This window comes from Aspergillus campestris, assembly GCF_002847485.1.
Source record: "Aspergillus campestris IBT 28561 chromosome Unknown P168scaffold_1, whole genome shotgun sequence".
NCBI lineage: Eukaryota > Fungi > Ascomycota > Eurotiomycetes > Eurotiales > Aspergillaceae > Aspergillus > Aspergillus campestris.
In genome coordinates, this window is record NW_020194336.1 from 4,205,811 (window position 1) to 4,227,676 (window position 21,866).

General features: G+C 50.7%; 8 protein-coding genes and 1 non-coding gene across 9 annotated transcripts; 2 read left to right on the top strand and 7 right to left on the bottom strand.

The window, feature by feature from the left end:
- Positions 1-302: 302 nt before the first annotated feature.
- Positions 303-2,722, bottom strand: P168DRAFT_263567 (putative RNA splicing factor (Pad-1)). Its single transcript, XM_024834809.1, has 4 exons — positions 1,836-2,722; positions 1,462-1,770; positions 931-1,410; positions 303-874 (listed from the first exon to the last, which is right to left on the bottom strand). The coding sequence occupies exons 1-4, from the start codon at positions 2,459-2,461 to the stop codon at positions 616-618; spliced, it is 1,674 nt and encodes a 557-aa protein (XP_024697761.1). The 5' UTR covers positions 2,462-2,722; the 3' UTR covers positions 303-615.
- A 579-nt stretch (positions 2,723-3,301) lies between these two features.
- On the bottom strand, positions 3,302-5,102 carry P168DRAFT_32337 (fatty acid alpha-hydroxylase). Its single transcript, XM_024840683.1, has 4 exons — positions 5,057-5,102; positions 3,923-4,741; positions 3,643-3,869; positions 3,302-3,502 (listed from the first exon to the last, which is right to left on the bottom strand). Exons 2-4 carry the CDS (start codon positions 4,633-4,635, stop codon positions 3,498-3,500), a joined length of 945 nt encoding a protein of 314 aa, XP_024697762.1. The 5' UTR covers positions 4,636-4,741; positions 5,057-5,102; the 3' UTR covers positions 3,302-3,497.
- Positions 5,103-6,780: 1,678 nt separating this feature from the next.
- Positions 6,781-8,157, top strand: P168DRAFT_315194 (uncharacterized protein; the record flags this gene model as incomplete). Its single annotated transcript, XM_024839875.1, has 1 exon — positions 6,781-8,157. The coding sequence occupies one exon, from the start codon at positions 6,781-6,783 to the stop codon at positions 8,155-8,157; it is 1,377 nt and encodes a 458-aa protein (XP_024697763.1).
- Positions 8,158-9,113: 956 nt separating this feature from the next.
- P168DRAFT_315195 (MBL fold metallo-hydrolase) lies at positions 9,114-10,335 on the bottom strand (the record flags this gene model as incomplete). The annotated part of the gene is made up of 2 exons (XM_024839876.1): positions 9,114-9,526; positions 9,585-10,335. 2 exons carry the CDS (start codon positions 10,333-10,335, stop codon positions 9,114-9,116), a joined length of 1,164 nt encoding a protein of 387 aa, XP_024697764.1.
- Positions 10,336-11,417: 1,082 nt separating this feature from the next.
- P168DRAFT_287246 (uncharacterized protein) lies at positions 11,418-12,116 on the bottom strand. Its single transcript, XM_024836532.1, has 2 exons — positions 12,087-12,116; positions 11,418-12,017 (listed from the first exon to the last, which is right to left on the bottom strand). Exon 2 carries the CDS (start codon positions 11,991-11,993, stop codon positions 11,727-11,729), a length of 267 nt encoding a protein of 88 aa, XP_024697765.1. The 5' UTR covers positions 11,994-12,017; positions 12,087-12,116; the 3' UTR covers positions 11,418-11,726.
- A 120-nt stretch (positions 12,117-12,236) lies between these two features.
- Positions 12,237-12,308, bottom strand: P168DRAFT_t19. Its single transcript has one exon. It is a non-coding gene; the product is annotated as a tRNA-Gln (tRNA).
- Positions 12,309-13,033: 725 nt separating this feature from the next.
- Positions 13,034-14,145, bottom strand: P168DRAFT_278677 (Zn(II)2Cys6 transcription factor domain-containing protein; the record flags this gene model as incomplete). The annotated part of the gene is made up of 2 exons (XM_024835706.1): positions 13,034-13,216; positions 13,378-14,145. The coding sequence occupies 2 exons, from the start codon at positions 14,143-14,145 to the stop codon at positions 13,034-13,036; spliced, it is 951 nt and encodes a 316-aa protein (XP_024697766.1).
- Positions 14,146-15,154: 1,009 nt separating this feature from the next.
- On the bottom strand, positions 15,155-17,244 carry P168DRAFT_287247 (coatomer subunit delta). Its single transcript, XM_024836533.1, has 5 exons — positions 17,157-17,244; positions 16,628-17,071; positions 16,490-16,574; positions 16,379-16,424; positions 15,155-16,319 (listed from the first exon to the last, which is right to left on the bottom strand). The coding sequence occupies exons 1-5, from the start codon at positions 17,157-17,159 to the stop codon at positions 15,410-15,412; spliced, it is 1,488 nt and encodes a 495-aa protein (XP_024697767.1). The 5' UTR covers positions 17,160-17,244; the 3' UTR covers positions 15,155-15,409.
- A 158-nt stretch (positions 17,245-17,402) lies between these two features.
- P168DRAFT_32389 (uncharacterized protein) lies at positions 17,403-19,859 on the top strand. Its single transcript, XM_024840747.1, has 3 exons — positions 17,403-18,729; positions 18,787-19,580; positions 19,745-19,859. The coding sequence occupies exons 1-3, from the start codon at positions 17,620-17,622 to the stop codon at positions 19,764-19,766; spliced, it is 1,926 nt and encodes a 641-aa protein (XP_024697768.1). The 5' UTR covers positions 17,403-17,619; the 3' UTR covers positions 19,767-19,859.
- The last annotated feature ends 2,007 nt before the right edge of the window (positions 19,860-21,866 follow it).

Below are 21,866 nucleotides of genomic sequence, written 5' to 3' on the forward strand. Positions count from 1 at the left end.
ATCTACCTAAGGAGAGAGTAGATAGATGGCAGTGAAGGAGGGATTGAACTTTTGGAATATATACAGTTTGCTCTAGAGTGACTTCCTGCATTGTCTGTTATATCCCTGCCATTCCATGTTTGTCTAAACGCTGATCATAGCTGGATATTCCCTGTATTCAAACGGCATTGGAATTCTATGATGAGATAGATCGGCTAGTGTGGCAAGAATGGAAACATAAGATGATATCTGCGTCTCACTTAACTTACAGTCCTGACGAGCTCTACATTAAATACCCTCTACGTATACTGCGGTAAGATTAAGTTCAGAATATAAATTGCTTTCGCTATGGATGTACAAACACCTAGAAACATATCATTGCAAACAAAGCCATTCGGCTATAGACGACCACGAAGAGCGAAAGGTCAAAGGACTGCCACCTACCAGGGGTAGTGTCATCCAAGCCAAACCAAGCACCACGTCGGTGCGGTGCAGCTCAAACGGGGGCCATGATAATAAACAAAAGGCAGGCAGTGTGTGGGCTCTACCAGCACGAAGGTGGCACCTAATAACGATTAGATGAATACCTACCATTAAAGAAAAATCTTGGTAGGCTGCGTTGCCATCTGGTAAGCACTAGATCGCCTTGGTCCGGGAGAACAGACTGCTGTAGACAGCGTCGACGACCGGCTGAGCGGTTATCTGTCTTCCACCGAAGAACCGTCCGTTCAGGCCCTTGATGGCGTTCTCACCACCCTGGACTCGGTCGAATTTCAAGTAGATATCGCCTTGGGAATTGGGATCTAGTGCAATGTGAACAACATGGCCATATTTATCTTCGCACTCAGCGCGGACGTCATCCTCCAACTCTTTACCCCAGGTGTCACCTTCTTCCCTGTGAACTGTTAGTATCATGTAAAATAGAGAGGATGGATATAAATAGAGACATACTCAGAAGGATCAAACATATTGCGAAGCATAACACATCGACTCGCCATGTTGACATTGACGGGTAACGGCTTGGTTTCTGTCTTAGGGCGAAGCACTTTCTGCTTATTATCGGCGGTGGGCTCCGCAGGTTCATCTGTTCTTGCAAGCTTCCTCATCAATGCGTCCCTACTGTAGTTGTTGAAGTTCACACCGGCAACGTCCGTGTCATCCAACGCACTGGCGCCGGCTCCTTTTTCGGTTTCGCGACCTCCAGCACGGTCGAAGTTGTTGGTGCCGCCGGCCTGGACGCCACGTCCTCCCTGGCCAGAGAACGAAGAGCCCTGGAAATTCGGTTGGTTTGCACCATGGCTCTGCATGCGTTGTGCGTTCGAGTCAGGGGTGAACTTATCGTTGCCAAGGCCAACGCGGATCGCTCGACCAGCAAGATCGAAACCATTCATCTTTTCGAGCGCTTCTCGAGCCTGATTGGGATCGCGGAATCTGGATACCTCGTTAGTATGAAAGACATTCAATCAGCGGATGGACACTTACTGTACAAAACCATAGCCGCGGCTCCGATTGGTTTCATCCTTTTGCAGTTGGACAAATTCAAGCTCGCCAAACGGCTCAAACACATTCTGGAGGTCACTCTCAGTGATGCTGAAATGGATGTTACCCACGTACAACCTATGAAAGGGGGCAGCGTTATTGCTCCCACTGCTGGCTTCGGGATTGCGAGCCTGGCGGTTCTTTTCCGCTTCAGTCAACTGTGCGATGATTGGGATTCCTAGAAGCTTTTGTCCTGTAAGCTGGATAGCACTGGCGACGGATTCCTCGTTTTTGAATTCGACATAACCGACACTGTGATTGTTAGCAGGGGTAATGATAGAAAAATAAGAACAAGACAAAAGAAGAAAAAGACATACCCCTTAGACCTTCCACTGACACGATCCTTGACAATCTGAGCCTCCTTAACAGGGCCAACTTTTTCAAAGAAAGCAATCAGCTCCTTCGTCCTCAGCCGCGCAGCAAGCTGCTGTACGAAAATAGTGCGCCTGTCACGTTCGTCCTCATTCAGCGGCGGGGTCTTGTCACGGGGGCTCGGGGAGCGTCTGCGTTCACGTCGCGATCGTCTATCCTCGTCCCGCTCGTCACGACGAGACCGGCCGCCCCCAGGGCGATAGTAGCGATCATCAATCGGGGACCGGGAACGGGTGCGGGCCCGGCCACCTCCACGGTAGAAGTCGCCGCCGCCGGAGCGGTAGTCGTCACGGTCGCGACGGGACCTCCGACTGTCACGGCTCTTGCTCCTCTTTCTGCTTCTATGGCTTCCGTTAGCACTGCCGTGTTCGCTCTTCGGGCTCTTCATGTCCTCGTCCCCGTCAGCGTCGCGTCGGCTGCGGTCGCGACGCCGGCGCTCTCGGTCGCGCGAGCGATCGCGGCGTTCGCCGCTGTCGGCCTTGGAGCGGTCATCGGGTTCTTGAGAGCGTGGGGTGTCCTGGGCTGGGGCCGCGGTCGATTCGAGTAAAGCTTCTACGTCGAGGCCCGACATGATTGATAGGATGGCTGGTTGGTTTCCCTTGTTCCCTGGATGAAACCTGAATAGAAAAAGGGAGGTCGTGTATTGGAGGGGAGTTGGATCACTTGTGGCTAGGTTAGACTGCGCCGGCCAGTGAAGTTTTGACTTGAGCGAACCCTTCTGTATCAACGCCGAATCTTCAAACTGTCTCTATGGAGAGCAACGGTCTGTTTCTTGATGATAAATGGGATGTCGTGAGTGGGTTGGGTTTTTGAGTTGAAAGTAAGGATCAGGATGAATCGGGTGGCACCGAGCAAGTCGGTCCAGTTGGGCGAGGTGGGAAAACGACCATGTCACGTGCAGCTTGGCATTTGCCTCTTTATAGCCAGTTGAGCCACACTTTGAGACAGGAACCATGGGGTCTGGGCCCAAGATCCTTGCGTCAGCTATTAATATCAGTGTTACTCTCATGCAATGTATTGACAATGCCTCAGATGAACACAGGTGCACAGCTGATTTATTGTGGCTCTGTGAAGTGACATAGATTGGAATGACATGTTACCATTTCTGATATAGGACAAGAGCGTCTCAGAAACATAGAAGAAAGCAATGAAAACAGAAATTAGTGAGAAATACACTATTGTATTAGATATGTATGTATTAAGTATTATGATCATGCTGTCATGCAAACACTATGTATAAACAAATCCCTGCCACGGGCACGATTCCAGCCAGAATAATCATCCAGAAGATGCAGGATGCAGGGCGGGATCACTGTACACGGAGGGGCGGATTGAAGGGAAGGGTGGTCTTTACGACGACCGAAAAGAAAACAAAGTCAAAGAAAGTCCAGTTCAAACGATTCCAGATGCAAACCCAGCATTACTTCGTATAGATGGAGGATGAGTGTTAGACGGAGAAGTGACCTCTCCATCCTCCCCAAGTGGGCAAGGAGAAAAACCGACGGGACGACAGTATCTATTGGGTCTTCACATCCTTGGGCGGCGGCGTCACCAGTTCCGTACCAAAGATGCGGTCCCAGAAGCGGCTCGTGACTCCATACCCATTCTCATAGTCGGCAAAATGGTGCTCCAGGTGGTATTTCTTGAGGGACTGGTAATACGAGGGAAGCCTGAGAACAACGTGATTAGCATATACGCGGCATACCAGGCGGGGTCCATGGGAAACTCACTTGCGATGATGGAGGAAATAATGGGTCAGGTCATAGCAGATGTAGCCAAAGACACCACCGCAGTATACCAGCAGCGCCGCATGCCAGTTGTAAAAGAAGACCGTGTGGGCCAACTTCCAGAACGGCGCCGCCAACACGACGAACAGGGTCGGAGGCATCACGAGTCGATACCTGTCCATCGGCAGGTAATGGTGAATGCCGTGAAGAAGGAAGTGGAGGCAGAGTCCAACTCGATTGTCCGGGAGAAAACTGGATCGTTGTTAGGGTCCGACCGGGAGGTGGGAGAAAGCGGGGGAACGTACCCATCGATGTGGAACAAGAAACGGTGCATGAGATACTCGATGAGACTCCAGAGGAATAGGCCACCCAACCAATAGGCGGCCGCTGCCGGTACATTACCCAGTCCAGCAAAACCCAAGTAGGTTCCGTAGGAGACGGGGGGCAACCAGACAATCGGCACCACATACCATGCAGTTTTGCTCAAGGGCTCCAGGAAGTTGCCGAACAACGGGGCCGACTCTCCTCCTTTGTAGTGACGCGGGCGATGGATCTGCTCCAAATAGAACTCTTTGCTGAAACCGCTATTCCACAGCTGGAGCAGGAGCGGTTGATTGAGATCCAGAAACTTGTGTGTCTTATAGTCGTGAGTGTAGTCGGTGTCGACGGAGAGGTCCTCTTCGCGGGACATGCCGGTGGTCGCGTAAACGGGGCCGGATGAAGAGCAAGTTTGCGTCTTGGAGGATTTCGCCTCCGAATCCGAGACGAGGAAGCCGACGAGGTTATCTTGGAGAATTTCGTAGGCGGACTCGGAGTGTTGGTGGGATCCGACGTCGCGCAAAATCTCCTTCACATCCTTGCCCGCATATTCCAAAATCAAATCCCCGCCTCCCGGGTGGTCCTCGACGAACGGAGTGATGTCGTAAACTTGGGAGCCGATCGTCACATAGCACGAGTCGGCATTGTTATGCGACTCGACCTCGGCGGCGGTGAACGTGGGTAGGACCCTTCCAGGCATGGTTGCCAACGGTCGAACGTCTGTTGAAAATTCGCAGTGGTTGGAGAAAAGGAATAGCGAGTGTGACCAAAGGATGGAGGTGGAGGGATGAGTCGATTGAGTGAGGCTGTAGGGGGAAAAGGATAAGTGATAGATCTGGAGACAACAAGGGAGTGGCGTGAGGTCGCGGATCGGGTCCGACGGCTCCGCACGAGGGCACTAAAAAAAAAAAGAGTAAAAAAGCTGACCAAGCAGAAGACAGGAGAGTTAATCAACAATAATTGACGTTGGACGGTTTCTTTAAAACTATAGACTACTGCTCTCACTTAGTGTCTCAAGGAGTCTGAAATGAGTATAGAAAATAAATAAAATAAAACAAAATAAAATAATAAATTTAAAGTAGGTTGTAAATGGTCGATGTGGCTGAAGGACTTGAACTTACAGAGTCAAGACTCCAGAGACTTAACTAGAGATCGCCGACTGAGATGTCTCGTCGCAGAGACGCTAGTCCTGTTTGGGACTCTTGCTCACCCCTGAGCCAAAGAATTAAGGCGCCTAGTTTTATGCACTAGGAATATGCGATTCAGGTTTTATCCCTGCGACTGTCATTGATTTCTTGGTTATAGTTTCTCTGTACCAGTCAAGACATCCATGGTCTTACTATGGGATGACGGGATGACACTGGACAGACCATGGCTTGAATTGATCTTACGGTGTCCTTAATTGAGAATGTCAGACCATAAACTATGTGATGGTCAAATCGGATCCTGTCATCGCCCCGTACCCTGTTCCTGTCTTGCATCACCCAGTATGATATGGGTTGAACATCCCTGACGTTATTCGTGGGAAAGGATCCGAACAGAAAGACCTGCGGAAGACGGAGATACAGAGCCGGGACTCCCTACTCCATCCGCTCCATCTCCATAGTACATCCATAGTACATCCTGCCTACCGCATTTGCCACCAGGTATTGGATGTATGTATGGTATGGTACGTCACCTGCGGTACAGCCTGAGCTATCCGACCCATAATAACCTGTATATCAGATACAGACAGGACTTTTGATGAGAGGCTGAAGAAGCTTTCCTGTCCGGAGACGCTTGGTGCGTCCAACGTGCATGTCTCCTGCATGGTCGTCAATGCGTCTACAGGGATCAGTTCGATTTCCTGATGAGGACTCGCAGGCTTGGGGAGGTTCTCTCTTCTCTTTCCCTCGCTCTTTGTCTTCCAGTGGATATATCGTACAGACATTGCGACTGTCCCAGCGTACATATTACATGATGTACGACCAACTGCTGGAGATGTATCCACGGAGGGTTTGAGCTACATCCGATGATGGATTCAACGGTACTAGCCTTTACCTGGTAAATTACTACTATCCAATACTCTGGTGAGATTGAAGATCCTTTTCCTGGCCCGTTCGTTGCGCTACCGAGGACTTGAGCATCCTTTGATCCCCTGACTCCTCTCTTTAGACCGTTTTGCATATCAATCACCCACTATCAATAACAGGGACTGAAACATGGGCGGAAATCCGGTACCAAAGTGACGGCAAAGTCGCCCCAGTCAGGCGGATCCCGCTGTTTCCCCCCTGACCGTCCTTGGTGGATAGAGAGATAGGGCGGCCAAAGGTGGATAGTCCCTGATACACGACGCCATTAATTACCGTCAGAGAAATGGGGGGAAATGAAACAGAAAGCCAGCCGATCTTCATCAGACAATCATGTACGATCACAAAGTTGATTCATCTGAAATCAACAAAGGAGGAAGTAAATAGATGAGACCAAATGAGACCATGTACTCTGTACGGAGTACAGAGGGTCCATTACCAAGGAAATAAATAATCACGGACAAAGTACCCTGTCGAATTGCCGGTTTATCTGGTTCGACTCGAGCTAACTGTCAGGAAAAAAAGTGGAGTTTTTCTCCCCCCGTCAATCATTTTGTCTCGACCCAGTCGACCCAGTTGACCCAATAATCCTTTTCCCCGACGCCAGTGATCGTTGTTGTTATTGTTGTTGTTGTTTTATTATTCGGGGTTATCACAGGGGCCAACCTTGTTGGGACAAGCTTCTCTCATCGCCCGTAAAGAGGGACAGCTCCTCATCTTCTTTCCCTCTTTCTCCCTCCCATCAATCTCCTCTCCCACTACAGAATCATTCCAAGATGGATTCGCCTACCCTTGAGTCGTCGGTTTTTCCCGAAAACCGTCTGATCGCCTACCTAAACCACTTGGCGGAAAATAAACCAGGGTTACCGTACGGCTTGCCCGTCTCCGCATCTCCCTCCCACACCATCACCACCACCGACGATCTAGTTCACCTCACCTCTCTGATCGGTCCGCACATCGCCGTTCTGCAACTCAATGCCGACATCATCGATGACTGGTCGGATGAGACCGTCCGCCAGTTGACCGCGCTTGCCAAGCGGCATTCGTTCTTGATCTGGGAAGCCGGTCGCGTTCTCAATTCCACCGTCGACGTCGTCGGCCGGCAGAAATCCGACACGCGCGAGGTCCGGAATGAATTGATCGATATGATTCGGAAAAGATACACCAAGGGTGTCGTCAAAGCAGCGTCCTGGGCCAGTCTCGCAACGGCGTGGGCATCGGGCGTCGCGGTGGATAATCAAGAAGCGGACATCCTAATCCCGACCCTGAAGGCCGCCGCCCGAGAGGCCGTCGCAGACTCGGTGCGAACCATCCGAACGGAGATCACAGCCAATGGCACGAACGAGCGTCCGTCAAGTGTGCACGAATCGATACCCAAGAGAGATGACGACGGCTCGCCCCAACCTTATCTCACCTCCGACTACGCCGCGGGTGACAGCGGACTGGCGCTCCCTCCCCGGAAGGCGTCGACGATCTCGCTGACCCAGACGATCTCACAACACACGGAAGACTCGACAGAATCGCTCCTGGACATCGACACAACCGAACAGATCGAGATCTCCGAAAACGAGCAAGCGATCTCTTCCACCCCCCACGGTAACCTTCCACCCCCGCCTATCCTCGCCCGTGGTCTTGTCCTCCTCCTGCCCGCCGCGTCCGACACCTCCTTCACAAGCGAATACCGAGAGAGCTGCCTCGCCGCCGCTCGCGCCAACCCCGATTTCGTGATCGGCTTCCTCTGCAGCCTACCGTGGCATCTCGTCTCGAGGACGGATGACCTATTTGACCCCGTGACACCCGAGGCCAAACAGCCACTGAGCCCGTGCTCATCAAACGGCGACGCCGAAGAGACGCTACCCTCCTTCGCCCTGTTTTCTTTCGTTTCCCACCGGATGAACTCCCTAAACGGCAAGCAAATCGACGACTACGCGGACGACGACGACGACGACAACCACAACAACCAGGTCACCAGCGTAACAGTAGACTCGCCATCCGACCCTGCAAGCCCCCTAGCCGTCAAGCTCCACTCGATTCTCGCGCAAGCCCTCAAATTCCGCGACGCGCCCCAACGGGACTCCAACACTGCCCAGACGAGGCGGGCACCGGGGAGTAGGCCTAAGATTATGCATATCCCCGTGGTTTCTCTACCGTGAAGTGGAACCCCTTCTTCTTTTTCCTTTCTTTTCTTTTCTTTTCTCTTTATTGGTGTCATCTCATTCAAAGTCTCGGGGTTCCTTTCGTGGAGAAATCAAAATCAGCTGTCGTCGGCCGTGCCGAGAGTCTGGAGTTTTAGTGGTTGTCTGGGAATATTGATGTTTGAAACTTTCATTACCTACCTACCTACATACCTGTGTCTGAGAATATAATCTACTAGGCGACTACTCAATTCTACGAACTAACTAACCTTGTTCTGCTTTGGCCACCTGGATATACGTCGCTACGCATGCATTGGGGGGTTGCTCTCACTACTGTATAAATCTAGTATCAGCGATCGATTGATCAAATTCTTAATACCACCTACTACCTATCTACTACCTATAGTACCTACTTCATACCATCCATCCATCCATCAAAACACCACCCAAGAACACTAGAAATAGACCTAGCACCACATAGTATGACCTATCAAGCTAGTCTGGTCTCAACCAAGCATCCGAAACACTATCTCTCCTTCCCTATCTAGCGAGTGGACAAAAAGAGACACCCGCATACCGGCCCGCCGGAATCCAAGGATTTAGCTTAATGCATCGCCCCGTGTTTCACCTGGAAATATGAGTGCACGGACTGCTCAACTGGTGGTTAGGGCTGGGCTTTTCAGAAGTACGTATGGGTTTTTTTGGACTTGCGTGTATGTGAAGGATTGCAGATGCGGTGCTTGGGTTTTCGTTAGCGGGGCTGGGCTGGGATTGATGGATCGATTGGTACTGTTTTTTTTGGAGGGTGTCATACCTAATATTCTGTAGTACGCCGTACCCAGAGGAGAAATTTAGAGTATAGAGTATAGTAATATTAAAATACAACCCACCCAACCAAATATATACCACAAAAAATAGAACTACATGCAAACCAAAGCCCAGCTTCCCCACCCTACACACTCAGCACATATAAACTACCACTCCTCAACCTCATCCAACCTCAACGGCAAATGCAACAACCTAAAGCCCGCCTTCGTAGGCGCGGGCAACCTCCCCGCCCTTATATTAAACTGCAGCGACTGATGCAGCAGCTTCGGCGCCGGCAGCTGCGCATCGCGCTCCTCCCTCAGCGCAATATACTCGTCCTCGCCGGTCCCGTCGCGCAGGTGTCTGTTGAGGCGTCTGTGCTCTGCGACCGTCATCCAGGGACAGGGCCGCGGGCGGTCTTCGGGCGGGTAGTCGTGGCCGGTCCAGATCTTGACGCTGTCGGGGAGGCGGAGGAGTTTGCGGCAGGATTGGAAGAGCGCGTGCGCGCTGCCGCCGGGGAAGTCGCAGCGGGCGGTGCCGATGTCGGCGTGGAAGATGGAGTCGCCGCAGAAGATGTTTTCTGTTCGTTTTTATCAGTTGGTTGTTGGCATGCATGGGATGGCTAGGCTGTGACATACCTCCAATCCGATACCCAAGATGATCAGGCGTATGCCCCGGCAAATGCACAGTCGTAGCTTTTAACTCCCCAATGTGAAAAACCTCATCATCCTCAAACAGCTTCCCAAACACCCCCTTATACTCCTCAACCGGCACCCCATACCGCGCCCCAAACAGATTCTGCACCTGCACGATGCGCTTCCCAATCCCAATCGGCGGCTTCAGACCATGCTGCAGATGCGCCAGCCGATTCTGCAAATACGACGCAGCAGTGAGATGGTCCGCATGGGCATGCGTTTCAAGAATCATCTCGATCTTGTAGCCGCAGTCGCGCACCTTCTGCAGCAGGGCGTCTGCGCTGTCTGTGGTGATTGTTTGCGTGGCGCGGTCGTAGTCGAGGACTGGGTCGATGATCACTGCGGCGGAGGATGCCGGGTCTGACACGATGTATTGCCATGTGCTGGTGTTTTCTTCGAAGATCGCGTGGATGGTGGGTTCACCTGTTGTGGTGGATTCCACGCCGCAGCGGTCGCCTAGGTTGTTGGGGGATGTTCCTCCTGCTGGGGTGGTATACATGCGCTGTGAGCAGGGGATTTGGGACTTTTGCCCTCCGAGCTGTGATGAACCATAGCGGCTGATGATTCCCGCAGAGCGTGTGAATGCCCGCGTGGCTTGTGGTGAAAGCGCCTTAGCTTGGGAGGTAGCTCGTAGCGGATGATGATGATGTTGATGATGACATGACGCGGAGGCCGAGGCCGAGATCTCAGCCATACAAGGCAAGCCAGTACGAGCAAGCCGTGTACTTCCCCGTGCCACGAACATTTTTAAATATTATACTTTTGCAAAGATAGTCTACAATATTCTCAAGTGATTGTAGCAAGCAAAACAGAAGAATAAAAACTTGAATAAATGCGGTCGTTGACATCAAATATGGTTTTGTATGGTGGCCAATCGGCGAATGAAGGGCGGCCTGCCTTATGTGTAATCGGCGATAGAGTCAATTACACCCCCGTCTCCACTATGGGTCCATGTTTCTATACGATCACCCTTGGCGGACTAGACGATATTGAATGGAATTGTCTGTCGGATCAGTGCTTGCGATGTATACTGGATGATTTCTAGAGTGAATTAGGTCAATTTGCAGAGAATGAACGAGTTGGATTAAGTTATCTCGACATGCTTAGCGTGTCGGCGTGAAGAACCCTTGTTCGGCCGGATTACGGAGCCGGGGAACTCAAAGCTCCTGGAGAGATTGAAATCATGACGTTTGATTCCGATTGAGTAGCACGAAGTCAGGGTCTTCTCAATGCCTTGTATCCTCAAAACCGTCATTTTGCAGATGCTCCCATATACTTCCGACAGTACTCCACATTAACATAGAAGATCAAGTATAAGTCTTCTCCATGTCAGACCGAGACTCTTGATATCTCAAAATGATCGCGATCTTCTAGAAATTCGGGCATTCCGAAGAAACCGTTGAGTTCCGCCAGCTCACTTGATCCTCGGGGTTCAACTTCGCCGAGCCGGAACTCCCTGGGCCCGCACGCGACCAACCTATAGCTTGCGATTTACCGGGATTAGTCCTGCCAGTTTAGCATGGGCTTATTCTGTATATAGTTTCAATTAGTCTAGTTGTGACTGGGCATCTTAGACTTCATGCATGGCCCTGAGCTTAATAGACCCGTTCCAATACTCTGTGGACCAAAGACTCGGTTGCTCAAATGGCAATAGAAAGTCTCAGCCACTGCACCAAATACCGGATCGTCACTTGACCAGTCTGCACATGGCTGATATCGAACAGAATATGCGAACCTACCGCCTGGGTTGGTGCTGTACGGAAATATCATGTATATCCTGTACCTTTTTTTTGGCTTGGATGCAACGCGCGGCGAGGCAGGGTCCTTTCTTTGTGTTGGGCCCTTATACGCTGTTGCCCCTGGTTCCATAGCATGTTCTGGGAGCGTACAGTAGGTCTAGGTGTTGCATGCCCGCATCTTCTATCTCGCGCCGTGTGCGATCAATTTCTCGATGAAGCTGGATATAGTTGTCGTGGTTCAGACAGGTTCCACCCCACCCCATCAACGGCCTCTGTATAACATGAATTAGGGCTGCAAGTAAGACGCAGTCTGCCAGGATCAGATTCACTCGAAGGCGACCGGTCTCTAACTGTCATGGAATCCACCTTGTCCCCTGTTCGAGGTCGTCACAGGTAAGGTGGTCGAAAGTCGATAGGATATGAGAGTCCTCGCCAATCCGAGCCACACGACTTTGACACGGCCATTGGTCAGGCAACCAAACTCCAGCCCGTTTTTGATCATATACTCGAATGTTTGCGTCGCGGCTGCGCAGGATAAGAATGTTGCCGAGCTGACCCAAAATCCTAGGGACGTAAGAAGACTGGGCAGATGCGGCCTGCCTAATGGGTGCATCTAGTATATACATTCGCTCCTTCCCTGTGCAGTAATATATTAATACTGCTGGCAATCCTCGTAGAGAGATAGGTAAGGGGTGGTATATTATACATGGACTGGAAATTGTAATGAATACTGCCAGATTACAGGAGAGATGTAAGAGCAGAATGGAAAATCAAGAAATTTGACAATAAAAGAAAAACAATAGTCGATAGCAATTGATAAGAACAAAAACTAAAAAGAAAAGAAAAAAAGAAATTAAGGTCCTACCGCGATTCGAACGCGGGTATCCAGAATCAAAATCTGGCATGATAACCTCTACATCATAGGACCGTCTGTTCCATTCGACCATTATAACAGCGAATTGTCTTTCGAAATCCTAGTTAGGCTATTTAAGCCCAGTCACTGATATGTTAACAGACCTACATAGAGGTAGCATCGAAATTAACAACATTGCACATATGACTGTTGTTCATCTGATAGTAGGTCTTTCTAATTATTTGACTCACTACTTTATTGTAAATGATTTCTATCATATTATGACATCGCCCATGAGACGAATAATGTTGACCATCGTTGATTTACGTTGACGCTTTTGACATGCTCCAGACTGTATACATATATACTTCCGACCTTTTATACAGATGGAATCAACATATCAAACCCCTCCTTGATTCGTAGACCGCGGTAAACAGTATACCAGCGAAACCCGATTCTATTCAACGCTACATTCCCAGACTACCATCAATTGGTCCAATGTCTACCGATATATTTACCGGACGAGCTGTGTCGACCCGACAGATTCTACAAAGGTCGACAGCCCACGAGACAACAAAAACCCTACGAGATACGTACAGAGTCCACCGCAAAATCCACCCCTAATCCAAACCAACCAACCTACAGACTGGGAGCATATACGGTTTGAAACTGCTTCCGAGGATCTTATGCCCTCCACTCATTGCCGTCAAAGAGTGGAAAGTCAAGATCGATGTAGAGGTAAAGTAAAATCAAATTTGATAGCCAAGTTTCTTAGTATACAACCAGTTTTAATAGATCAGTCAACGAACAGCGCCCTCTCTCCATCCAACGCCTTCTCTCAGAATCAACAAGCCCATAAGTAGCAGCCCAATCAAAGAAAGACGCTCCAGCTGCCAGGTCGCCCTCATCCAATAGCCGAAATCATAGCCTACTTCATCTGTGTCTGCCTGGTTAGTCAACTCATCAAGAGACGTGTCAAGGTGCTGATAAATGATTCCAAGTACACGTTCGTATGTTTCCAACTTGCTCACCGTCTTTGTTGAGTCCCTTGCAAGAAATCAACACATAGAACGAGAGGTCGCTTGAAGGATCATCCTCCCCTCCTCGACCTTCCCCGTTTCGCTTCGCTATACCAACAATGGACCTTCTGTTCCGTACAGCTATCGCAGCCAGTTTCCTGTCCCGTACATTTACGCTTCTTTTTCCTGCATCTCTCACAAGCCTGTTCAACGTAACGGCGACGGGACCTCTCTGGCGAGGATCTAGCACTCTTATTCAAACGAGGAATGGGCATTTTATCGCCGCTGAGCTGAGGGGGTTGACCCGACGCGTAGTATTCCGACACGCTCTGTCTGGCACCAGGCACGGACATCAAACTATGCTGTACGCTTTCAAGAGAAGACGCTGAGTGCCTTCGGTCAAAGTCACTGACCGGCTCTGGGTTATAGTTCACGTTCCCGCCGCCAGGCACTGTGCTATTTTGCCACACAACGGGCATAGCGCCTTGGTTTCCCAATGTCAGGACAGGGGACATGCCCGGGTTACCGTGGACGAAACTGTGAAAAGAAAAGGGGTGGACATGTGCGGAATGAGGGACAGCATGTGCGGAATGAGGGACAGCGTGTTGATCGTACGTCTGATTAAGATTGCCGGGTCCTAATCCTAACCCCGGACCGGACCATCCAGAAGAAGCCGGAACGTTGGCTTGTGGGTAACTAGCAACAAGCTCAGGGTTTCCTGACGGAGATCCTGGAATATCGACTTGGTGCCCAGGAAACCAAGGAGAAGGAAAGTCAGTATCGTCCTCCGGCACATCTTGGAATCCCCTAGGATCAATAGCAGGTGAGGTGTAAGAGCTGTCTGGGATATCGATAAACTCGGCCATCGAGCTCTCCTCAGCTGTGCCAGTCATCGTGCCTAGTATTCAGACCTGAAATTCAGAGTATTTGGCTGAAAGAAAGGGACGCAAAAACGTTGAGTGGAGAGGAGGATGGAAGTATGATGGAGATCAGTGCAAGCGAGAAGGTTGAAAACAATGACCTCCCGGTAGTTCCTTCTTCACGAATTGTGACGTAAATTTTGATACCGCACAGAGAGCTCAGCTAAGGTTCCTGGTTCCTAGTAGGTCTAAAGTTTTTCGGAATTATGAGCGCATTGGAGGGAAGGGCCAACGTTGTTCCAACCGCTCTAACATGTAACGTGAGCCATTCAGATTGGAAGGTACGCATCTCGATCATCGAGTCAGGCATCACAGGAGTCCATCTTGCAGTCTGATGTAGCAGTTATAGTGAATCAAACATCATGGATCTGATTGTGCCTTGGTATAGGAAAGACTCCAAGCTCAGAATACAGACCTTGCCAACGTGACCCGCTGGTATAGCTGGCGGCCACCTCTAATCCGTCTAGACGGGCAGATGACTCTCCATCATGTCATCACCGTGTGAAGCGGATTATCTTCTCTTCGCGATGGTTCTGTAGTCACAGCGTGGCTGACTTATAGAGTTGGTATCGGTAGTGCTTTCCGTCACATATCGACCACCCACCGCCGACATTCTTCCGCAATATTGATGTCAGCCAATTCATGGAACCCTGACGTGATGATAAGCAAATTTCGAAGACTATGACGCTGGGTTTGGGTCTTGATGACAGTACCAAAATTTCACCTCCGTACCTGACCCGGGCAAGGGAAGCCGCCAACCCGATATGTCCTGATATTAGAGAAACCTATAGAACCTCGCACAATTACCTAGTTGACTTAGCTCTGGGGCTGGCTGGGTTCCCCTGGTGGACTGTCATCACCTGACATCTTGTGTTTGCAACCTGCCTGCATAGCCCTAATTGAACAATCACTGCGGAGGTTATACTGCGGAATAGTGTTTAGGTAAATTCGTAGAACATTGTCGACGTCTTTGAACTCTGGACGATATCAGTTCCTGGGCCAAGTGCAACATAGCGTTTGTATGTAGTAAGCTCGCAGCAATTTCACAATTACAGGGAGAAAGCAATGTAAGGACCATTAAAACGGATAAAATCTGCATTGGCGCAATAAGAACAGGATAATAAGCCCCTTTCGCAAAGGGAAGCCAAAAAGAGAACAAGAGAAAAGAAAGGAAACTCGCCGCGAGCCTCAGAGCCGGTCCGAACATCATTATTACTCTATACAAACTGAACAGGAATTACTCAATGACAAAGTTCTCCGCGACTGTTCTCACTTCTTTAGCAAATTCGGCGCTCTCGCCCTCCTGCTCCAGCAGATAAACGTTGTTGACATCCACCTCGACGAAGGGGGTGGCCTTGGAGAAGCGGACGTTCATGGGGAAGAAATCGTTCTCGTCGCCGTCGCCAGCAGCTTCGAACTCGAAGCTACCCGAGGCATTGCTCTCATCTACGGTTCCGACGTTCCAGTCCAGGCTATCGCCCGATACCTCGTAGACCGCGTCAAAGCTAGACACGGCTGGCTCTGTCGCACCGTACGGGATGGTAACGATAACATCGCGCAAGGTGTCCGAACCGGTGAGTTCGTACTCGATCGTCACCGTGGTCGAGTCAGAACCCTTGTTCACCCAGACAGTGAAAGTGATAGGGAGAATGTCGGCATTATCCCCGCCGCCGGCTACCCGCCAGCGCAGAACACCAATTGCGTTATTTGCCGGGAAGCGCTTCGACATGTCCTTCAATTGGATTTCGGACGAGTTGGTAAAGACGGCCTTGTCGACATTCGGGTGGGTGCGGAACTGAGCTCCGTGGGTCGGATTGGCCAGCAGGTCAAGTTTGAGCTTGGTGAGCGACGGATCGGAAATGCGAAGTTGGAGATCACCCTTGACTTCAAAGGATTTCAGCGCACCCTCACGGGTTAGTGTGGCGGACAGCGTTTCGGCGATAGTAACGTGGATGGGGTCCCTGTCGGCCGACAGGGATGCGCGAGCGGACGAGGCATTGTCCCCAACGGGTGTGGACACCTGCGGAGTGACTAAGGGGCTCGATTCCTCGACCTCGGGCCCGAAATCACCCCGGACCTTCTCGTATATATCCGTAGCCTTGGACTTCTTGCCCAGCTGCATGCCCTTGCCCCGTGTAACCAATGGCCTATGGTAGGAACTGCATTAGTGAATGGCACAGGCGCTAGCGGAAGGGGGATGACGTACTTAGCAAACGACTTCTTCTTCTCCGCCTCATAGGTATCGTATGTATCTGGCACCGTAGGACGGGCGGGGGGTGTGTAGACGGGGTATGAGGGGGTTCGGGGGCCATGTTACGGCCAGTGCGGGCGGCCTCCTTTCTTTGCATCTCCAGTTGCTTTGCCTTGCGCTTGCGCTCCTCGCTGGCTTCGAGTTCCTTGTTCTGTTTGACAAATCAGCCGGCCGTAACGGTGTGAAGTCCAATGGATATGTTACCCTCTCGATAATCTCCTGGATCCTCTCCTCATGACTCTCCATCTCCAAGAATGTCTTGATCTGGGAAAGGGACAAGTTCTCCCGGTAGCCAAGCGTCACCAGTTCGTCAAAGGCACTGAGCAGCTCGAATGCATTGCGCAAGATCTCCCGCTCATCCAGACTCTTACAGATGCTGGTGGTCACTTGGGCGAAAAGGTGTAAGCTATCGATGTCTTGGAGGATGTTCGATTGGCGGTTGGTGATCAAGACGATGTAGAGCTCATCGAGGGGCTGGTAAACGAAACGGACATTGTCTTGCTCCACGGTCGTGTGCTGAGTACCGGCATCGGCGAGTTTAGGGAAGGACGCGAGGAGGGCTTCGATTCTCGAGCGGGCGATTTCGCGGAATTGACGCGAAAGCACAGCTTTGCCCCCGCGGGTGCATATCGACGCTGCGAGGACAACCTGTGTTGAAGGGTGAACGGTGATTAGCGCCGGGGGAGGAATTGGGACGCCCTTATAAACGGGAAATCAAGGCATTTGAACATACCATGTCTGTTCAAGAGGTAGGCAACGTTGGGACAAAAGGGATCTAGCACGACGGCGACAGTGACAGAACGAGGCAAAGGGGGTTGAAAGCGGACAACAATCGGGATAGATCGAACAAGTAAGTTGACTAAACTGCTTGCTGTTCTCTTCGGCCGCCCTTGGCCCGTGCACAACACTACCGCCTCGCTTACTTTCTCATTCAGACCACAAGAAGCGTCGCCGCTTGCGACTTCATTCTTTCATATCATATCCCTTTGATCTTTTGACCCATCTCTCAGTAACTACAACCTACTTGGAAATACCTGGGTGATATTTCTGTTTCTCTATTTCCCTTCTTTTTTCCCTTACTGTTCTCTCGCTTGTATCCACGTCCGTAGTTACCCCCCGACACTCGAAACGCCACGCTTGAATTCGGACGCGTTTCCTCCCCCCCTGACCTCTTTGTCCCCTACATCACTCATGTCATGATATCTACTCCATCAGTAGCATTTCCTGTCATGGAGGTTCCCACGCTTGATGACTCGATGGAGATGGCCTCTCCGTATCAAGGCCATGCCGATGACTTTGACATCGACATCGATATCATGGAGGATCAGGCCTCGAACGCAGATAGAGACATGACTGCAGTTGATGAATACATAGAATCGATCGACGGTACAGAATACAACCAGGAAGGGACAAAGGACGCGGACATGATCGATGACGCGGAGTCGGTCATGATCGATGCCGAAGACCACTACCAGGAGAACGACTATAACATGGAGATGAAGGACGAAGACAAATCCTACGAAGCCGATATGCTGGAAGACGACTACGATGAGGATATCGATGCTCCTGTCTCGGAACAACGAGAAGAGCCCGCCCCGCCTGTTGAACGTGAACACCACCAGCCCCCGGCACCGACCGAGACCGACGTCGATATCGAAGAGATTGAAAAGCCCGCCGAGACAACACAACCGGAAATCACAGTGGAACACGTGGATGAGCCCAGCGTGGAGGTAAATCAAGGACAGGAACAAATTGGTGATCAAAAAGAGTCTGGTTCCGCGGCACAGGGAGTAGATGCACCTGCATCCTGGCACGCGGAGGAAAGCCGCGACGGAACTAACGCAGATAGTCAAGGAGGCTCACGGGAAGCATGGAGTAGTGGCCCTATTGACCACGCTGCAAGTCCTAAAGTCTCACAAAATGCAGACAGTGCTGAGGTGGAAGGATCGAATCTAGCCGAAAAGAATGAAGAGCGGGGAGTATCACAGGATAATGAGGAAGAGAAGAAGGCACCTGCGTCAGGGGAGGTCGAAGCTCAAAATGAGCAAGAAGCAGCACCGCAGCCCAATACGACTGGGGATTCTTCATTATATCCGATCAAAGTCTATTACCAGGAGAATGAAATCTCCTTGTTTCCACCCCGGGAAGGTGACGCTTCGGAGACATTCTTTCTCGAAGATGAGTCACTTGCGCATGGACCTTTCACAAAACTCTTTGAATCCTGCCGTGCAGTGCTTCGGGACCACATTGGAGATAATGAAGTCCTAGTGATGGACGTGGATGCCTTGAATCTCCAACTAAACGAGGTTTGTCTTCTCTTTGGAATAGTTGCTGGAGTCTCAAACTGATCTTTACTGTTTTAGGATACCTACGACACATCGAAGGTGACATTGAATCAGATCGTTCATTTGTATCTGCAACTGTGCCATAACGATGGGATTGATGAGCCTGAGGCGCTTTACCTTACGCTGAGCACGAGATTGACCCTTGCCGGTGCAATGTCTGATCTTCTCTTAGCTGCAAGCGAAGGGAAAGGCCTCTCCGAAGTCAACTCTTGGGATGAATATAACGACACGGATGCAGCCGAAGCAGATTTTCTCGAACAGGCGCAGGTGCCTACATCCGAGCAACACGTCCAGCACACCACTGAGCAGCAAGAGCTCCCCTTTGAAGCCCACGATGCTTCCGACGCCGAATCGCATGCTCCAACGCAAAAACCTACGGACACTCAGGATGAGGTCCAGCAAGGGGATCGAGAAGAGCGTCAGGAAGAGTATGAAGAAGAGCATGAAGAGCATCAGAACGAGCATCAAGACGAGCATCAAGACGAGCATCAAGACGAGCATCAAGACGAGCATCAAGACGAGCATCAAGACGAGCATCAAGACGAGCATCAAGAACAGCATCAAGAACAGCATCAAGAAGAGCATCAAGAAGAGCATCAAGACGAGCATCAAGACGAGCATCAAGAACAGCATCAAGAACAGCATCAAGAAGAGCATCAAGAAGAGCATGAGGAAGAGCACGAGGAAGAGCATCAAGTAGAGCACCAAGAAGAGCATGAGGAAGAGCACGAGGAAGAGCATCACGAAGAGCATCAAGAAGAGCATCAAGAAAAGGACCAGGAAGAGGACCAGGAAGCTGGTGATATTGACAAGTCTGCTTCTTTTGATGAAGAAGCCCCTTCCATACTCACTGAAGATGCTGCAGAGGGCGACAGAGGCGACAGAGAAGACGGAGAAACTAGTCATCCAGGAATGGAGAATGACGAACATAATCACCGATCCCAGCAAGAGTCTCACGCACTGGAGGGGCAAGAAGTCGCTTCCGTGGCTGCCGTTGATCAGCAACCTCTTTCTGAGTCGAAAGATGAGCAACAGCCTGCTGATGAATCTGCGCATATTGCTGGTGACGCTCAGCATAGCTCTGAAGCTCAATACGATCATTCCAAAGAGGGCGCTGACACTGAATGGTACCCCGAAGAAGGTGAACTGGATGCTACAGAGCCTTCGGATAATGTAGCAGAAAATGGGCGCGATGATCTCGACAAGACTCATGAGTCCGATGCCCCTGAAAACGTGGAAGCGTCTCCCGAAAACGCCCAGCATGATGCTGCTCAGCCTGATGAGTATGAAGAAGAACATGCTTCTCAAGATAATGAAGATGTTAGCGAACAAACGTTGCAAGGGGACGATGAGGATGAGTTTGATCAAGATCTCCAGTCCGTTGTCGACGAAGCTCTGTCGGAATTTCCACATAACAGCGTCCTCCCTACTCCGGATGTCGGCGGCGAATCAGTGGGTCGCACTGAAGGCATACCAGAAGACTCCGCTCAAAGTCCTGGGAAGGATGAGGAGAGTGATGAGTCCGGTGAGGTCCATGAAGAATATGAACGCCAATCTCCGGATGCTGGTCTAGAGCATGCTGAGGACCTGGCTTTTGGCGCTGGAGACGAATACCTAGATCTGGGCATTCCGGAAGACTTCATGTTCGGTGACGAAGAAACTGGCACCTCCCAGGGCCAGGGGACCACCAAACGAGACCGCGAGCCAGACGACGAGTTTGGTTTGGACGAAGGTCCTTCGCCCGATGCCAAACGGCGACGCTCATGATTGCACCTTGAACATTTTTATACCTCGCCCACATTTTCATCATCTCTACATTCCTTGCCTCTCTTCCCCACGTCTAACCAATCTAGCGTTCGACCTACACTGGCCAAAGGTTTCGCACCGGCCAATACCCGCGCCATATTATAGGAACTATTATCCTCAAGGCAGCGAGGAGTCTTCTTGCGTCACCTGATCAGCTAGAGAGACTGCCTCCTTCGGTTCCGATGAATAGGTAAGTGTTTCTACGCGGAATACTAACACTTAACCCTCGTGCAGGAGGTATTGCTCCATAGCATACCTCGTGTGTCGTTCGGTCGATCCATGCACGATCGGCCTTTTAGGTTTGTACTTCTTTTTATTCCTCTTTGGAGGACTGTGTTTTGATTGTTTTTACCCCTTCGTGATTCCTGGATTAGCGATACCCCGATACTTCCCTGTGGATTAGTGGCGTTGCGAAAGGGCATGTGTTTTTAGTGCGTATGCTTGATACCAAAAAGCGTTTTACGGCAGCTAGCCTCCGATGGCGTATGGGTGATATACACCTTGACGTCTTGGCTTGCTGGTCCGCACAATGAGATTTAGTTTTTGTCACTTCCGATCCTGTCCATTTCCTGCGTTGTTCAGTTATTTATAATGGGTGGTACCGTGTGGGGAAATACGATTCCAACTGGACTGTTTGGGTTGATCTGGATGGGCCGTGGATATCGTGGGTATCTACAAGGTATCATGGGGGCTGGTGTTAGGGAGTTTCGGTGACGGACCTGCTATTGACTGTACATTCCATGACTATTCTAATGTGACTGCTTGATAGTAATGGTGTTTTTACTTCTCTCTTTCTGTTGATAAATTTCCCATACAAACCACCCACTTGGTAGTAAACGTGGCACACATGGACTATGCGAGTATCTTCAAACCACCCAGTCAAGTCGAGGAGGGGTTTGCGCCCCCAACCAAGGTCAACGACGGAGCTTGCTGCCCTGGGAGTAATTAGCTCGGTGGGGAGGGAGGGAAGTGCGCAAAACTTCCGTACGATCCGAACGACCCGTTTTACGAACGAGGATAGGTATGCTTTGATATATCCGATCTGGAGGTTAAATAGATCCCATACTGCACAGAAGCTGGGGAAGACAAGATGCTACCGAGCAACCCAGGCTAGTATGTATATAGTAAAGTAAGTAGGACTAAGTAGGTAATAGACAGGGGAAGCCGTTTTAGACGCTAGGGCCGGCAGGGCCAATTCCCCACCCCTTGATTTTGGTTGATTTCGGGCGCTGCTTGCCTGCCTGCCTGCCTTGCCCTATCGGCCGGGCCTATCTGTCTCCTCACAGGGTAGG

Excerpts from the sequence above, each read along its gene's own strand:
- P168DRAFT_287247 (XM_024836533.1), bottom strand. Across the intron at positions 16,425-16,489 it reads GGAGGCCGCCCGCACTGGCC|ATACATACGATACCTATGAG; the intron begins GTAACATGGCCC and ends CTACGGTGCCAG. Across the intron at positions 16,320-16,378 it reads AAGAAGAAGTCGTTTGCTAA|GCCATTGGTTACACGGGGCA; the intron begins GTACGTCATCCC and ends TTCCTACCATAG.
- P168DRAFT_287246 (XM_024836532.1), bottom strand. The coding sequence starts at position 11,993 with ATGCACCCATTAGGCAGGCCGCATCTGCCCAGTCTTCTTACGTCCCTA.
- P168DRAFT_32389 (XM_024840747.1), top strand. The coding sequence starts at position 17,620 with ATGATATCTACTCCATCAGTAGCATTTCCTGTCATGGAGGTTCCCACG. Across the intron at positions 18,730-18,786 it reads TGAATCTCCAACTAAACGAG|GATACCTACGACACATCGAA; the intron begins GTTTGTCTTCTC and ends TTACTGTTTTAG. Across the intron at positions 19,581-19,744 it reads GAAGCTGGTGATATTGACAA|TCGCTTCCGTGGCTGCCGTT; the intron begins GTCTGCTTCTTT and ends AGGGGCAAGAAG.
- P168DRAFT_263567 (XM_024834809.1), bottom strand. The coding sequence starts at position 2,461 with ATGTCGGGCCTCGACGTAGAAGCTTTACTCGAATCGACCGCGGCCCCA. Across the intron at positions 1,771-1,835 it reads GTCAGTGGAAGGTCTAAGGG|TGTCGGTTATGTCGAATTCA; the intron begins GTATGTCTTTTT and ends TAACAATCACAG. Across the intron at positions 1,411-1,461 it reads CGCGGCTATGGTTTTGTACA|ATTCCGCGATCCCAATCAGG; the intron begins GTAAGTGTCCAT and ends CGAGGTATCCAG.
- P168DRAFT_32337 (XM_024840683.1), bottom strand. The coding sequence starts at position 4,635 with ATGCCTGGAAGGGTCCTACCCACGTTCACCGCCGCCGAGGTCGAGTCG. Across the intron at positions 3,870-3,922 it reads TTCTTGTTCCACATCGATGG|TTTTCTCCCGGACAATCGAG; the intron begins GTACGTTCCCCC and ends ACAACGATCCAG.